Here is a 16,886-nt window from a genome sequence, read left to right as displayed (position 1 = left end):
TGTGTTCCTGCCACCCCTGTAGGTGTGAGTCCCAGCCTCTGTGTGCAGCAGCGTGCAGGTACTAGCCAGTGTTTCCTAGTTTATTTTTGTCAGAAGTCGCAATCTGCCGCAGCAAGGCCCGGCCGGAGCCAGAATGTGAGCTTCTCCTGGCCCTGCGTTTCAGAGCAGCTTGTGGTTCTCAAGATGGGTTCCTTGAAATAAAAGCATAACACACTAGGAAGAATTAGGCTTTGAGGATATGAAAGGCTGTTGAAAATGACGATCTGTTTCACCAAAGGTTTCATCTTAAAAAGGATTTGGACTTAAATTATTTAATTCTGTCAGGAGTAGTTTAGGGAAAGCAGTGGAGTTCGAGGGAGACCTTGGGAAGTCGCTTTCCCGTGGACATGCTTTAAAGGATTACACCCAGACCCGACCATGTCACACTCATGCAGACCAGCCATCTCCACCATCCCCACCCTGAGGAGCCTCCAGGGTCCTGTGCGACTGCTTCTCCTCCGTGCCGGTGCAGCCTGGTGTCCGTGGTGCTCCCTGAGAGCTGCTTCTCTTCCGGCCCGTGCAGCCTGGCGTCCGCGGTGCTCCCTGAGAGCTGCTTCTCCGGCTCGTGCAGCCTGGCGTCCGCGGTGCTCCCTGAGAGCTGCTTCTCCGGCTCGTGCAGCCTGGCGTCCGCGGTGCTCCCTGAGAGCTGCTTCTCCTCGGGGCCCGTGCAGCCTGGTGTCCGCGGTGCTCCATGAGAGCTGCTTCTCCTCCGGCCCGTGCAGCTTGGTGTCCTTGGCGCTCGCTGAGAGCTGCTGCTCCACCATGCCCCTCTGTGCTTGCCATCCCTGCCAGCCCCACCCTAAGGAGCCTCCAGGGGCCTGTGCGCATGGTGTCTGCAGCGCTCTCTGAGAGCTCCCCCTGCCCCTGTGTGGCCTAGAGTCCATGCCACTGGCTGAGAGCTGCTCCTCTGCGTGCCCCTCCATGCTCACCCTGCGTGTTCCTTTGTTGATTGCAGAGCGTCATGAACATGATGCATGTGATCAGCATCCCGTACTCGCTGATGAAGGTGAACCCTCTCTCCTGGATCCAGAAGGTCTGCCAGTACAAAGGTGGGTCTCGCCGGGCACGGTGGCTCACACCTGTAATCCCAACACTTTAGGAGACCAAAGCAGGTGATCACCTGAGGTCGGGAGTTCCAGACCACCCTGGCCAATATGGAGAAACCCCGTTTCTACTAATAATACAAAAATTAGCCAGGCCTGGTGGTGCATGCCTATAATCCCAGCTACTCGGAAGGTTGAGGCAGGAGAATCGTTTGAACCCAGAAGAAGGAGGTTGCAGTGAGCCAAGACCACTAAAAAATAAAAAAAGGCTCATGGGGGCTGGATGACCAGTGATTCTTCACCTTTCCCCACTACTCACAATGATCTCTCTTTTGCAATAGGGGACGATCTGACGGTGGCACGTGTTAACTTATTTCTATTTTTCTTTTTAGCAAAAGTGGCGTGTGTGAAGTCGAGGGATATGCACTGGGCATTAGTAGCACACAGAGACCAGAGAGACGTCAACCTCTCCTCTCTGCGAATGCTGATCGTGGCGGACGGCGCCAACCCCTGTAAGTGAACTCGCGAGGCAGGCAGGCAGGCTGTGGAGTCTTTTTTTTTTTTCCCCAGGTTTCATTCTTTGCGCTTTGATTTTTCTTTTTCTAATCCTTATCTTAGTAAAGAAGTTGTCTTAAAATCACCAAACAGTATCACTGACTCTGGCTGAGAGGTACGATGGCATAATAAGGACAGGCATTTGTAGACTCCACAGCCCTGGGATTCAGAGGAGGTCTTGATTCTGTAGAGAAAGTTCCTTTGCTGACCCTGTTTCCCCGGCTGTAAAACAGTGCTTAAGTCATAAACTTTCATGAGGATGAAATGAGGTAAGCCCTAAGCAGGACATAAGGAAATATTCAAGAAATATTTGATTGCTAGTACTTTATGGTGTATAGTAGTTTTCTTGATCAGTAAATTAATTTGTCATTTTAAATGTAATTTCATTATCGCATCCTCTAACAAAAATACCCAGATAAAGTAAATTAGCAGCTCCATAGAATACTATAAATACACCTTGAGAAATATTTCAGCTAACTGAAACAACCTAGCTAGCATGCTCTTGTGAAAAAAGTACATAAAGCTTAGAAGCAAAGTGAAATTAAAGGTTTCTGACCACATTTATGAAACACGCAACGTTTATGTTTATAAACTAAAGCAGCATAAACTCCTTTAATGCCTGATATACAAAAGTAGACTCATAAACAGGTTTTATACAGTCTTCACTTATAAAATTTCATAAATCCTGAGCTAATTTAATGAACAATTGGTTTTAACCCATAACTCTACAAAACATCTTGCATAAAGAAAAGTATATCTATATTTGGAGATAGTTTAGCTGATATGTTCTTGATAATTGTGCCTCGACCTCATCATTTAAATTAATAGAGAGGAAAGTTTTCTTCATTTGGTTTGGATTTACCCCTGTCTTGGAACTTCCATACTGAAAATGGTGGAGCAAGTCTCAGAAAAGTTACTAAAGTAAGTTCATCTGTCAGAAAAGGTGTCATAAATGTGGAGGTTGCATTCTTTAAATTATTGAGTTCTGTTTGTTTGAGAATAACCACTTCCAGTGTAACATAAATAATAAATTGTATTAAATATTTTTCCATGCTGCCTAGATCCACTTGTGCCTGAATCCCACCTTCAGAACTATTTTCTATGATGGGATTTTGTAATCAATCACAGTGCTTCAGCTGTCTGATCATTGTCCCTCTTTCACTCTAGGGTCTATTTCTTCTTGCGATGCATTTCTCAATGTCTTCCAAAGTAAAGGCCTTCGACAGGAGGTCATCTGTCCCTGTGCCAGCTCGCCAGAGGCCCTCACTGTGGCCATCCGGAGGTACTGGGTCTTGTCGATTTACGTAGATAACCTAGAGACAGTCCTAATTCAGCAGCAAAGGGAGATCAGGAAATCCCAACAGTCGATGCTGAGGGTGAGGGTGAAAATGGGACCTAACCTTTCAAGATGAGTTTATTTCTGTTTTTATGTGCTGGAACAGATTCTTTCCAACAGCCTAGATTGATTCAGTAAAAAACATTTATTGCTCTCTGCAGTTTCACGGTAATTCCTTAATAAGTGGAACTGTCTAGAGGCGCATGGAATCGTAATACCCTGTCCTTGGAATTTACTCCGATTTCCATGTGCGTGTACCAATCTCTGGTTTCATCTGGGGTGGGATAGAGTCTGTTTTCATCAGCCTGCTTTTCTTGCAGTGTTACTGACTTCCATGTGCTGTGGGATTTACTGGTATATTTATTTTCTCATTGTCTGTCTCTGGTGTATAGTTGATGCCTAATACATATTTTTTGAGTGAATGAAAGTAAAATTTAAAGTACGTAAATTCAGAAAGTTGCCTCCCGTACACTTTGCTCTGACAATCTCATGTCATTCACCAGAAGTAAAGCCCAAACCTCTTCCTGTGTGATATGCACATACTTGACATTTTACATAAGTGGAGCCATGTGTGGGTTTGGGGTTTTGTTTTCATTTTACTTGGTCAACGTAGGTGCCACTGACGGCCTAAATATGCTGTTGTAGGAGAACAGGCTCCTGCAGAGAAGCTGTGTTCCTGTGTTGGCTGTCACCGGCCCATCCGAGGCTGGTTCAGAGGGAAGGTGTGGCAAGAGAGAGGAGGTGTGGTGTGGGGGTCTTGGGGCAGCATGTCCACGGCAATCCTCCCGGTGGTGGGGAAGAGGAGGGCCGTTCCATTCCTGTGGGGTGAGCTCTGGAGTGTAGAGTGAGTGCAGGAGATCTGCTTGCAACAGGCTTCTCAGAGCAGTGTGTGGCTTTTAAATTATTGCAGGCAGAACTGTGGAAGGGCAGGCATTGACCAGGACACAGAAATAACAAGAGCAGGACGTGTCTCCCTCCCACTGTCTCGCCCGGTGGCGCACGTGGGCACGTACGTCAGGTCGGCTGCGGCCTGCTCCCGCGCAGTGTCTGGAGGAGTGGTCTCTGGACACGGCCCACCATGGGTTACAGCGGCCCCTCTCCAGAGCCACCTCCCTGGAGCTGGCTTCAGTGGTCTTCTCCGGTGTGCCACTTTTCTGATTGGCGTGATTGGGCTCAACAAATTGAAGGACTGAAAAGGATTAAAGGTACAATTTTTAGCATTCCAGGCTGAATTAGGAATGACAGTGTCCTGAAAACTAGAAGCGGCCCCCAGTGTCCCCGTGCCAGTTCTCCCTGCCCCTCCATCACTCTCAGTCTCATCAAGACTGTCTTTTTATGTCATTATCATGCATATGATGCATATTTAAACTGTTCAATGCTGATGCTGTAAGAGAGAATAATTGTATAATTGGCCATTGCACTTGGACTCCCTAATTTCCTGAGATGAATTAGGCAGCAACTCTATCTTAGTGGTGAAAATCTTTAGGAGAGAAGCCAGTGCTGGTCCTTAGAACCTGTACCTTTCGTTACCCTGATGTTTAAGTTACTTTTGAATAAATTTGATGAAAGCAGTACTCATACTTGCGTTTCCACCAACACATCCCTCTCTGCATTGTTTTCTGAATGTGTGAACAGAAGGGAAACTTCCCTCTGTGCGGGGGTTTCAGTTGTGTGCCACAGAAAGGTTGGGACAGATGCATGTTTTTGGAAAATGAGCCAGTGCCTGTGAACTCAGTGTATTCTGTCTTCAGACTTGAGGTGAATTTCCCACGTAGGAGAGGTCAGAAGCCAGGTTATTAAGTGAAAAACGGCTTTCATACGTTCTGTAAAGCTGTTTTAAGTGGGGTCTGGCAAGGCTTCCCTGTAGGTTTTGGCATGAGAACAAAATTAATGCCTTAAATGTCATCACGCCCAACGTGGGAGGCAGTACAGCGATCTCATTTTATTTACTCATTATGTTTTTTAAAGAACAAAAACAAGTGTTCGGCTGCTACATTCCCCTGTTTTGTTGCAGAGAAGGATCTGTAGAGGACGGATTATGCCTGTTTGAACGGGTTCGAGGATGGGCATTTCCTCTATGTTATGATCTAAGCATTTGTGTCCTGCGTGTTAACCATCTTCCAGGAACAGCCTCTTCTGCGTGTTAACCATCATCCAGGGACAGCCTCTTCTGCACTTTAATCATCATCCAGGGACAGCCTCTTCTGCACTTTAATCATCATCCAGGGACAGCCTCTTCTGCACGTTAACCATCATCCAGGGGGACAGCCTCTTCTGTATGTTAAGCATCTTCCAGGGACAGCCTCTTCTGCGCTTTGTCTTCCAGGGACAGCCTCTTCTGCGTGTTAACCATCTTCAAGGGACAGCCTCTTCTGCATGTTAACCGTCTTCAAGGGACAGCCTCTTCTGCATGTTAACCGTCTTCAAGGGACAGCCTCTTCTGCATGTTAACCGTCTTCCAGGGACAGCCTCTTCTGCGTGTTAACCGTCTTCCAGGGACAGCCTCTTCTGCGTGTTAACCGTCTTCCAGGGACAGCCTCTTCTGCGTGTTAACCATCATCCAGGGACAGCCTCTTCTGCGTGTTAACCGTCTTCCAGGGACAGCCTCTTCTGCGTGTTAACCATGATCCAGGGACAGCCTCTTCTGCACTTTAATCATCTTCCAGGGACAGCCTCTTCTGCGTGTTAACCATCTGCCAGGGACAGCCCCTGCTCCTGGTATCAAAGCAGAGACTGAACTTCCAGGTGCTGAGTTGCAGCTGGTTGCTTGCTTGGCTTTCAGTCCACTTAATTTAAAAAGGATAACGATTATCTGCAGTAGAATGCAGATAAAATTGCAGATGCATTTGCTTACTATTTGTAGAATTGTGGCCCTCTCTGGAATATGTATCACTTAGTGATTCTCTTCTGCAAAAAAAAACAAAAAGTAGATAAATGAGAAGCTGAGGCACCACAAGAAAGCCACCCAGTGGCTGCAGGTGCCAGCAGGGCCGAGCGTGGACATCTGGGCTATGAGTCAGTCTTCCAGGCGTCGAGGGCCAAGGGCCTTCAAGAGCCCCAGGTCTGACAGGGGTGCCCACGGCCCACTGGCTGTGGAGTATCTTAATATCACTCTTGCAAGCAACATAGAATGTCTGTCATGCATAACAGAGCATGTTGGAAAGTTCTGGGGCTCACAGGATCGATGGAACCTCCAGTGTCCTGCTTGATAAATACGCAGGATGCACAGGCGCTTCCGGGAGCAGCAGCAGCCCTAGCGATGGGGAAGGGGTTGGGGTGGGGTAGGCGGGGCATGGCGTACAGAAGCCAGCAGCAGCTGTCAGGGGTTGTGGGAGGGCGTGGCGCTCGGGAGCCAGCAGAAGCTGTCAGGGATTGTGGGGGGGGGGGGGGGGCGTGGCGCTGCTCGGGAGCCAGCAGCAGCTGTCAGGGGTTGGGGGGGGCGTGGCGCTCGGGAGCCAGCAGCAGCTGTCAGGGGTTGTGGGAGGGCGTGGCGCTCGGGAGCCAGCAGCAGCCCTGGCGGATGGGTATGCAGGAGCAGCCTGGTGCCTGGGCTGCAGGTGCTGTGGCCTCCGTCAGGTTGCCCAGAGCTGGAGGCAGGTCACTGCCGGAACTTACGCCCTCGGTTCTCCCCTCAGAGAAAGGCCAGTCTCCAAAAAAGAATGACCAGCACTCATTGTAGGGTGGTTGAGATTCCTTAAAAACATGAGTCGGAGACTTTGAAGGGACAAGGGCTGGAGACGTGCCTGTCCTCAGGCATGTCTGTGTTCACGTGTGTCTAGGCATGTCTGTGGGTGTGTCTTTATGGATGTCTGTTCATGTGTGTCTGCATGTCTGTTCACATGTCTTTATGCATGTCTGTTCACGTGTCTTTATGCATGTGTTTGCATGTCTTTATGCATGTCTGTTCACGTGTGTCTTTATGCATGCCTGTTCATGCATGCATGCCTTTCTTCATGTCTGTCTTCACCTGTGTATGCCTGTCTTCATGTTTGTGTTGATGTGTGTGCCTTCATGTGTGTTTTTCACCTTCGTGTTCATGTGTGTCAGCCAAGTGGCGGCAGGAAATCACGTTCTCTAGTGAAGTCTAATCAGTCTTGCTACGTGAACTGTATTTTCACCTAGGCGTTTAAAGTATTTTCTTCTCTTTAAAACTGTTTCTGTCCTGTTATATTTTGTTTTCTTTTCTCCCAATGTTAGTTTTAGAGTAGAAAAATATTGGGGAAATAGGGGCTTGTGGTGCCTAAACTCATCAGACATTTTTTAAAGGACAAATTGCAACACGAAAACCAGGGAACTGTTTCCTGGCTACAAGTATCCCCTAAACCTCCTGCTATCTGACTCTGTTACCATCTCTAGAATGTAGATGATAGAATTGATTTTCTTAAAGCTACATTGTGAAATGTTTATTGAACTGAAAAACATAATTTTTAGCTTTGTAACTGCAAAGTACTATTTGGATACCCTGCTATTTTAGTAATGAAAGGCAAAAATCATATAAAACAATGAAACAGTAATTCCAGAAAAGATAAAATACCCCCTTGTCACCACAACCATCTTCCAGTTTTTGAAAGTATCCAACCTAGAAGTTAGCTGGGAGAAAATCAAAGAAGAGGTGTCCGCAGGGAGAAGGGTGCTGTCTGATGCCCACTGGGTGCTGATGGTGCCTGGATGAGTGACAGCGGAGAAAACGTCAGCACAGCCCTGAGCCAAAGTGGATCCGAAGTGAGCACTTCCCACTGCTCAGAATAGTCAGACCCAGAGTTCCATAATCCCGCATGTAAGAGAACGCAAGATAAACTGTGTAATTTTATCTAAAAAGAGGGATAAAATTTTGCAGTTCTCTAACTACAGAGTAGTTTCGAGATGAAAGTCACCTGAACCAGAGCATGACAGTTAGGTAGCATTGAATAGCAAACCAAGTTTCCTGTTTAATTTCACCCAACCATGTGTGTTTTACAGTGTGTTCTGTTTTGTGGTGAATTAGATGATGAGAAGTTTATTTTGGTAAAGGAGGTGCAGCGAGAAGATGGCAGAGGAGGGGCCTCCCCATGGGGTCCCCCCGCCCCCAGTTCCAGCCCATAACCTCCCCTGGAAACAGAAAGGTGGCCAAGGCTTATGAGAAAGAGTTTGCAAAAAAGTTTATATAGTGTGATCCCGTTTTTGGTAACAAAAAATTAAGTATCTGTAAATAGTATATTCAGTGCAAAAAACAAAAACCTGTGCTGCACAGGGTGAGTGAGGCAGTAAAGATGGGCAGCTCACTTTCCGTGCTGTGCAGCTCTTAAAATGGGCTGTTTTTAGTGGGCATGCATTGCTCCTATTAGAGAAAAGGAAGAATATTAAATCAACTCATAACTTAATATATTGGCTGCTTTTACATTGTATCTTTTCCTATTGAAAATCGCAATCTCAGTTATCTGTTGTGTTTTTGAAAGTCCGTGTCACACTAAACATTGAAAAAGGTACATGCATATTTTTCACTGAATTTCTCCTTATGGTGCGTGTTTCCTGAAAATATCATTTCTGCTAAAATGAGTTCACAAGTTTAACTGCTCCCTGTCCTTTAAAGGGCATTTTTACCAGTACTATGAATTTATTATTCATTCTGCTGCTGTTAAAAAGAGTGGCGCAAAGAGGAAAGAAAGCAGAGATGTTCTGTGTTCTGTGTGCGTTGTGTGGCTGCCCCAGAACCTTCATCAGGGCTGATTTACATCCATCTAAAAGAAAAACCTTTGGCGGTGAATGGTGATTCAAGACCAGAGCAGCTGCCCTGTTAAAAAAAAAAAAAAAAAAAGACACTTCCTCGGGGCTCTGGCTGCCAGTTCAGAAGGGAAGACCCCCCCGCCCGTTCTCAAACAGGCTTCCCGGTAACTTCGCATTTTGTCTGGAACCCGAATGCGTCTTCCTAAAGAAGCAACGTTGTGCAGGTGCTTTGACGCCAGCACGGGGAACGTCGTGTGTGGGATGAGCACCACCTCGTTCCTTCTCCATGCCAGCTCTGTCGGGCGCCAAGATCGGCCTGGGTCCCCATCTTGCTCCTCTCGCGCCAGCTTTGTAATGTGGGCAGGGCTTCACCTTCAGGATTCCTCGTCTGTAGATGAGAATCACAGCAGTAGCCACATCAGAGGCTCATATGAGCATTGAGTAGGTTCATACACATAAAGAGCTTAAAAACACGCCTGGTACATAGTAAGAATTCAACAAGTGTTACTACTGTTACCGCTGTTACATGACTACAAGCTCGTTTTGTGTGCGGTCCCTTGCATAGAAATGCTGTGTAAAGATTGCTGGGGGAGGAGGGGCCTGCAGCTTAACTCTTTGTTCTCCAAATGTGCTGTTGTTGCTAAGCTGATAATTACTACATTGGAGATCACCCGTATAAGATGAAAAAAATGAAAGACCTTGTTGACTCACTTGCTTAAGGGATTCAGCAAATGACGAGCAACATTGAAGCTGTGCAGGTGCAGTGTGGCCCTCTGTTAAGCCCTAGAACTGGAGGCTGGTGAGGCTTGTTGACTACTTGGTGTGTTTGTTTTGTGTTAATGTCCTGAGCCTGGCCCGGCTCTGCTTGTGGTCAGGAGTAGCAAACTGCGGATGTGTTCATGAAATTTATAGGAGCTGCTGCTTCAAGGTGTTATGTGGGCAAGGCTTATGGAATGTTTTCCAGAGGCTGGAAATGCTATGACAAGTCAGTGGTGCAAATGGTTCGATGGAAGCCGTAGTGTACATTCCTCGTGAGGCCACATTGCGAGGTCTGGCCTGCTTCTCTCCTTTTTGTTAGTCTGTTTGCATTGTTACAAAGGAGTGTGTGAGACTGGGTAATCTATAAGGAAAAGAGGTTTATTTTGGCTCACGGTTCTGCAGGCTGTAAGAGAAGCATGGCTCCAGCATCTGCTCAGCTCCTGGTGAGGCCTCAGGAAGCTTATGATCGTGGCAGAAGGCAAAGTGGGAGCCTGCATGTCACATGGTGAGAGATGGAGCGAGCAAGAGAGAGAGAGAGAGAGAGGTGCCCAGCTCTATTCTAAACAACTAGATCCCATGTGAACTCATGAAGTGAGAACTCTCGCGTTACTGCGAGAACAGGCCCACCTGCAGTGTTGGACGTCACATTTCAACGTGAGATCTGGAGGGAAAACATCCAGACTCTGTTGTCCTTTAGTTTTATTTTGTTTCCCTTTTGCACATCACCATGGTATTGTATACACAGGTATGTATTTTACTCCTTCCATATCTCCAAGAGTGGACTCTGCCTCCTTACATTCCTGGAGATCACTGAGATGGTCCCTCCTGGAATTCATATTCTTCATGAGACACACAAAGCTGCTTGGTCTTGAACACCATTTCACATGGGAACTGAGTTTGGAAGCTGATGAATGGGCGGATACCTTTATTAGCCATTTTTTAATGTACTGATATTGATTATTAAGGTGGATGTTTTTTAAACCCCCTCAAATTCTGCCTATGGGGACTGTTACTTCCCTTCCTCACCTCGTCTACCTACTTGGGATTTTTACTTCCTAGCAAGGTGTTGATGGAGATAAATATCATCTAACTTGCTTAATAATACAGGGAACACAAATTGGACCAACAAATGGTGTTTTACTCAACAAATTGGGAAGCATTTTAAGTGTTGGCAAGAGTGCAGAGATGGGCACTGCTGAGCAGCTTGGCGCTGTGGTCAGATGCACAGATTCTGAAGCCAGCCTGAGATTGGCACTGGCTCCGCTCCACAGCAGTGGCCTTGGGTAGCACTCAGCCCTCCTCGCCTCTGCCTGTCTGCTAAACAGGGAGGGTCATGGTGCTGCACCCATCTCCACAGGGTTGCTGTGCAGAATAGGTCATTAAATATTTAACCACAACACCATACAGCCAGTGCGAGGTGCTTTTCTAGTAGATGAGAAAATAATACTCCTGTTCTGTTAGTGAGAATGCAAAATATGTTATTTTGGGAGGATATTTAGGTCTTCTTAAAATTTTAAGTATATGTGCTTGTTGATTCTCCATTTTCTTTCTAGGTATGTGTATTACAGATACATTTCCAGCTGTATAAAAACTGAATGAAAGAAAATATATGATCATATATTCATATTACTGAACACCGTGTAACAAACCAGCTGAATTCAGTGGTACACACCTACACAGATGCACACACAGACACATGGAAAGATCTGCAGATATGTTTAGTGAAGAGAGTGAGTTTTAGAATGTTGGGGTGATCGGACCCAACACCAGGTCATGAGGGTGACAAAGTCTGGTAGAGTCAAAGGAACAAGAAAAGACAGTTTGAGAGAGAAAGTGGGTCCGGGGGCTATTGTGAGTGTGGAGGCTGCAAAGGCCCTGAGCTCTGGAAGCCCAGACTATTTATTAGTGACCAAACAAAGAAACAGGTGTTGAGAATGTGGGGATCGAAAGGGCAAGCGCATGATCTTACAGCTGTCACAGTTTAGCATTTCTTTTGAAGCATGTGGAACATATTCTGTTTGAGATAATGGAGAGCAGGTTCTTTTAACTCAGGATACAATCGACCCTGGGAGAGCAAGGAGCCAACAAGTCTAGACACATTCCAGAGCTACCAGCCCTGGATTCTATCCAAGCCACGAGGGATTTTATGCCCTGAGCTTAGTTTATGGTATGTCAGGGTAGCCTTCCACCCTTTAGCACAGAGCTTGGTGTTCCAAAGGACACAAGGGGTTTTAGACCCTGGACCCCAGACATGTTCCAAGACTCTTTTACATTATGTCAGGCTTCTCCCAATACTCAGCTTTTCTGCCAACATAGAAGAAGAAGCATCTTGATTCTGCTTTTCTTTTAAAAATCAATGTATTGGTATACGTACATATTTTATACTTAACTGCATATCTAGGAGTCTAAACTTTGACATAAAAAATCTGCATGTGGTTATTTGTGGGGCATCGGATTGGAGCAGAAAGAGGGACTTTGCCTTTTGACTGTGATGTTTGCCTTGTTCATACTAAGAATGTGCTCACGTTGGTTGTGCTGTTTGCTTCTAAGTTTTTATAAAAAGAAGAGAGCAGTAGACTGATTCACTCAGTGTCCTGGGATCAGAGGCAAAGACCAGGGAGGAGTGGGCGCTCAGGTCAGCAGGGGCTATGCTCTGGGTCCGAGTCCCACTGAGCCCCACCAACCACTTGGGCAGTGAAGTCAACCTTCCCATGCCTGAATCTTCTCATCTGAAAGTGAGGAATAATAGCCATAGGCTTATGGTGAGTTTTAAGTGAGTCCCTATGCATGAAAGACTCAGAACCATATGGCACATGGAGGGTACCACTGGGGCACTGGTTTGCCATCTGGAGGGGGAGGCGTCAGCACCACCAGGTCAGAAGTTAAGGGGTGGCCCCGGACACCACGTCTGTGGGGAGGTGGGGCTGTGAGGCTGCCAGTGTGTCGGGAGGACCCGCGCTTCTATGCTTGCCTGTGTGTCGGGAGCTCCCATGCTTCTGTGCCCGCTTGTGTGCCTCTTTGTCAGGAGCACCCGCGCTTCTGTGCCCGCCTGTGTGCCGGGAGCCCCCGTGCTTCTGTGCCCGCCTGTGTGCCGGGAGCCCCCGCGCTTCTGTGCCCGCCTGTGTGCCGGGAGCCCCCGCGCTTCTGTGCCCGCCTGTGTGCCGGGAGCCCCCGCGCTTCTGTGCCCGCCTGTGTGTCGGGACCTCCTGCGATTCTGTGCCTGGCTGTATGCCAGTGTCTTGCACATCTGCAAGGAAAGAATTCTGGGGCCGTGCATTTTCTCTGACTAGCAAGGGAGTCTATCAAATATGAATAAACGTGCAGTGGCAGGTTAAATTAATGCAAGGTTAATGTCGCTAATATGAACATATTCAGCCTCCTGGAACTATCATTGTATGAGCATAATTGAAAAGTTCCTATAGCAAACACAATTTGTAATCTTAAGGTATTCAGTTATTAAATGTGCAGGTCTTATTTCTCATTGACTGTGTTTAAACATAGAAAAGAGGATCTTGGCCAGGCACAGTAGCTTACGCCTGTAATTCCAAGACGTTGGGAAGCTGAGGCGGGCGGATCACTCGAGGTCAGGAGTTTGAGGCCAGCCTGGCGCACATGGTGAAACCCTGTCTCTACTAATAATAGCAAAAAAATTAACTGGCTGTGGTGGCGGCACCTGTACTCCCAGCTATTCAGGAGACTGAGGCAGGAGAATGGCTTGAATCTGGGAGGCAGAGGTTGCAGTGAGCCAAGATCACGCCATTGCACTCCAGCCTGGGTGACAGAGTGAAACTGTGTCTCAAAAAAAAAAAAAAAAAAGGAAAGGGGATTTTTTAATTGAGACAACAAAACATACGTGATTGGGCCCTGAGATAACTTTTTCCCTTCCGGCCCCTTGCCCAGCAGGTCAGTGTTCTGAATCTTGGCTAGCCCAGCATTTTGCTTTCATGTGGCTTTTTAAAACAAAAATAAGTGTACTTTAAATTTTCATCACTAAGATAGTGTATTCGGGCTCTCGTAACAAAGTATCACACACTGAGTGGTTTAAACAACAGACACTTGTCTCAGTTCTGGAGGCTGGAGTCGGAGACCCCAAGGTATCACAGGGCTGGGCGTCTGGAGGTGCTGAGGGCACCCGCCCCAGGCCTGACCCCGGCCTCCCTCGGGTGCTGCTCAGCTCAGCGATCCACCCCAGGCCTCACCCTGGCCTTGGGTGCTCAGCTATTCTGGACGGTACCTGTCACTCCAGTCTCTGCCTCCATCGTCACGTGAGCTTCTCCCTGTGTCTGGGCCTCTCTCTTCTCACAAGGACAGAGTAATTGGATTTAGGGTCCATTCTAACCCAGTATGACCTCATCTTAACCTGGTCATAAGATGGCCCCGGCTTAAGGTGGTTCAACTTCAATTTCTACCTTTACAATGGGTTTATCAAGTCCGGGGGCATCTCTCTGAACAGGCCCTGCTTCCAAATAAGGTCACAGATACGAGGGGTGATCTTTTGCGGGGACACGATTCAACCCACAGCAGATACTGAAGCTCACAGTGCCTGACTTCCACACTGATCTTTGTAGAGGACTCTTGTAGGGTGAGGGGATGGTGCAGGGTGAGGGAATGGTGGCAGGACCACTGACAACACCTGTGTTTTCATTTTGAAGTTTTGATTTGTTTGGGGTCTCTGGGAAGTAAAGGCCAGGAGGATAATGGAAAGCCCAGGGATCTGAGCTCACCCTATCTGGGCGGTTCCGTGTGGGTTTTCTTATTTGGGCAGACTTTTCTTTTATATCTGGTTAGCTCTATCCTTTTTGATTCTTACGTCTAGAATAATTCTGTTTCCAGAGTCTTTCATGCTTTTTTCAATACACCAGTTACTTCATTCAAATGAGAATTCCTTTTCCAAATATTAACTTTTATGTTGCCCCATTTATGTCTTCAGTTTCATTTTAAACCATAATATTTTAAAGTTAAACAGCAAACTTATAGTCCAGCTTTTAGGTCTGAAGTGCATTAAAGATTTATAAATGGAAAATTACAGAAACAATGTGTACCTAAATTGTGGTGACTCACTTAGATAACCATTGAGGAATTGTTAGTTTTCAGGAATGTAATCTGTGATCTTAGAGAGATTTTAACTTATTTGTTTGCAAATTCAGTCAGCAGATATTCATTGCTAGACATTTTCCAGGGCTGGGATGCAGCAGTGAGCAAAACAAACTCTGGCCGCTCTTGGGAGAGTTGGGTCTGAGGGAGGAGGTCGCACAGGTAGTCAGAGGTGTGTGCTGTGGGGTGTGCACACTGGGTGGGGGGTGTTTTCTGAGGGGACAAGAAGTACCCTGGAGACAGGGAGAGGGCCATGTGGACGTCTGCTGGAGGAACGTCCTAGGTAGCAGCGAGAACCAGTGCAGAAGCGCCAAGGCGGGAGCAAGCTGGGGTGTCCGGCAGAGGAGGTGGGGTGGGCCCCAGAGTGGTGAACGTGTGCGCAGTGGTCTTCTGAAAACTGCCTTATGCGGATCCCTTTTCTCCTGACCCACAATGCATTCTACAGCTTGCCTGCCACCCAAATAATTTTCCTTAGAACTTGGCAGCCAGAATGGCACAGCGTCAATCTTATTTTAGATTCTTATATATATAAAATTGGGCATATGCCCAGGCAGTCTGCATCTGAATTGAGGCTGGACAGTCAGGATTTCCATCATTTCTGTTCAGTGGTTTTGTCTGCATTCTTGGAGTGGATGCACCACCTTCCAGACATTTGCAAAACTGTGGAAGAGCAGACCGTGCAGTGAGCAGGAGCCGGGAGGAGTGAGTGAGCCGGTCTGTGCAGGGCCGGGAGGAGAGAGAGAGCCGGTCTGTGCAGGGCCTGCATAGAGGGGCAGGAGAGGAGCTACCTTGGTAGTTTACAGGTGTTCTTGGGATTCCCTGGGAATGCAAGAGGCAGAAGCAGTAGACTCGCTGCCAGCTGTTCATAAACAGAACGAGCATCCCCTAATGCAGCCACATGGGCAGCCAGCACTGTGCCCGGGGGGCCAGCACTGTTCCCAGGGGTGCCCAGCTTGCCGCGTGTGTGCTGACTGCACATCTGTGATTGTGATGGCTTATCTGCTCCTGCATATTCAAGTTAAAAACTGTTATTACAGGCCCACGGATGACAGTAACCAGCCCCCAGGCCGGGGTGTCCTCTCCATGCATGGGCTGACCTACGGGGTCATTCGCGTGGACTCGGAAGAGAAGCTCTCTGTGCTCACCGTGCAGGATGTCGGCCTCGTGATGCCTGGAGGTGAGTGTGGGTCGCGAGCCGCACAGATTAACCAGTTATTAAATGCTTTTCTAACACATGTCACCAAAGCCTGCGTTCCCGCGTTCCCACATTCCTACGTTCCTACGTTCCTACGTTCCTGTGGTGTGCCCTCGGGCTGAGAGCCTCACTCCCAGTCTTCTGAAGTCATTGTTAGGCTTCAGACATTTGAGGCAGTGTTCCCTCTCCTGGTAGACAATCAAGAAGATGGGGAAGGGCAGCTTTGCACACTGGGACCTCAGGCTCCTCTTCCCTGGAAGGCTTCGGGGCCAGTGCAGGGTCCACACTGGTGCCTGGGCAGCTTCCCTTCCCTCCCCCAGGGGATGTGCCCATCTGTCACCCTAAGGCACCAGCCAGAGTGGGAACAGCCAAGCTTGGGCTTCCGCCAAGGCAGACACGTGTGAAAACCAAGGAATGTGAGTTTGACCATGAAACCTGTTTTCAGCAGTAGAACCCTTTTTCCAAGTCTCAGAAGCCGTTTCCACAGATGCGTGAGGAAGGGCCCAGCTGCAGGGCCCACCGTGCCTCCCCACCAGCCCCATGAGGAGTGCCCAGGCACCTCCCAGGAGCCGCTTTACCATTCTCAGGGTACACACACCTGACGCTCAACTCATGGGCTCACAGGCAGCATCAGCCCCTGGCTATCTGGCCCCAGAAAGGGAACCTGGCTCTTTTCTCAGCTAGGGACCCCGGAGCCTGTGTCTCCTGCTTAGCTCTCCAGGCATGGGGTGTGGGCTCAAGCCCAGCAGGGTAGCCATGCCTCTGTGAGCAGTGCTGCCGCCTTCAGCAGCAGGCGCAGAGCGCCAGGTCAGGTGGGCCTCAGCAGGGACCCTCGCCCCGTGGAGTCTCACAGAGGCAGACCCCTCATGCCCCTTCATGGTGAGCTGCGCTAGGGCCAGGCACTCCAGAAGCTGTCTTGCCTTTCTGTTTGCCCTGTTTGGCATAAAAGAAATGAAGGCAGCCCTTGGCTTCCCTCCTCCTCACTACTCCCTGATTCCCTGCGGACGCCCTCCGGCGTCCCCGCAGCTCTGCCTCGGCCTGCAGCCCTCCAGCCCCTGTGTCCAGCCCACTCCCTGCCTCCCAGCTGTGGCCAGGCCCCCTGGCTCCATTTCTTTCTTTAATATCTAATTTTCAAATAAATGGAGCTGCATGGTGAAACCTT

At 48.2% G+C, this 16,886-nt stretch overlaps 1 protein-coding gene across 6 annotated transcripts in view; it reads left to right on the top strand.

The window, feature by feature from the left end:
• Positions 1–16,886, top strand: part of DIP2C (disco interacting protein 2 homolog C) — a 405,817-nt gene that overhangs the window by 298,739 nt on the left and 90,192 nt on the right. For all 6 annotated transcript variants that reach the window (XR_010127367.1, XM_054437227.2, XM_054437226.2 and 3 more), the window contains 4 exons: positions 995–1,088; positions 1,475–1,594; positions 2,805–2,919; positions 15,567–15,706. Coding sequence is in view for 5 of the 6 variants with exons in the window: in XM_054437227.2 (XP_054293202.1) it covers positions 995–1,088; positions 1,475–1,594; positions 2,805–2,919; positions 15,567–15,706 (469 nt within the window). In the remaining variant the exon portion in view is untranslated. The remainder of the gene's footprint in view (positions 1–994; positions 1,089–1,474; positions 1,595–2,804; positions 2,920–15,566; positions 15,707–16,886) is intronic.

The sequence above is a fragment of the Pongo pygmaeus genome, chromosome 8 (genome assembly GCF_028885625.2).
Source record: "Pongo pygmaeus isolate AG05252 chromosome 8, NHGRI_mPonPyg2-v2.0_pri, whole genome shotgun sequence".
NCBI lineage: Eukaryota > Metazoa > Chordata > Mammalia > Primates > Hominidae > Pongo > Pongo pygmaeus.
Note: the sequence above shows the minus strand (reverse complement) of the source record. Positions and strands in the feature narration are given on the sequence as shown.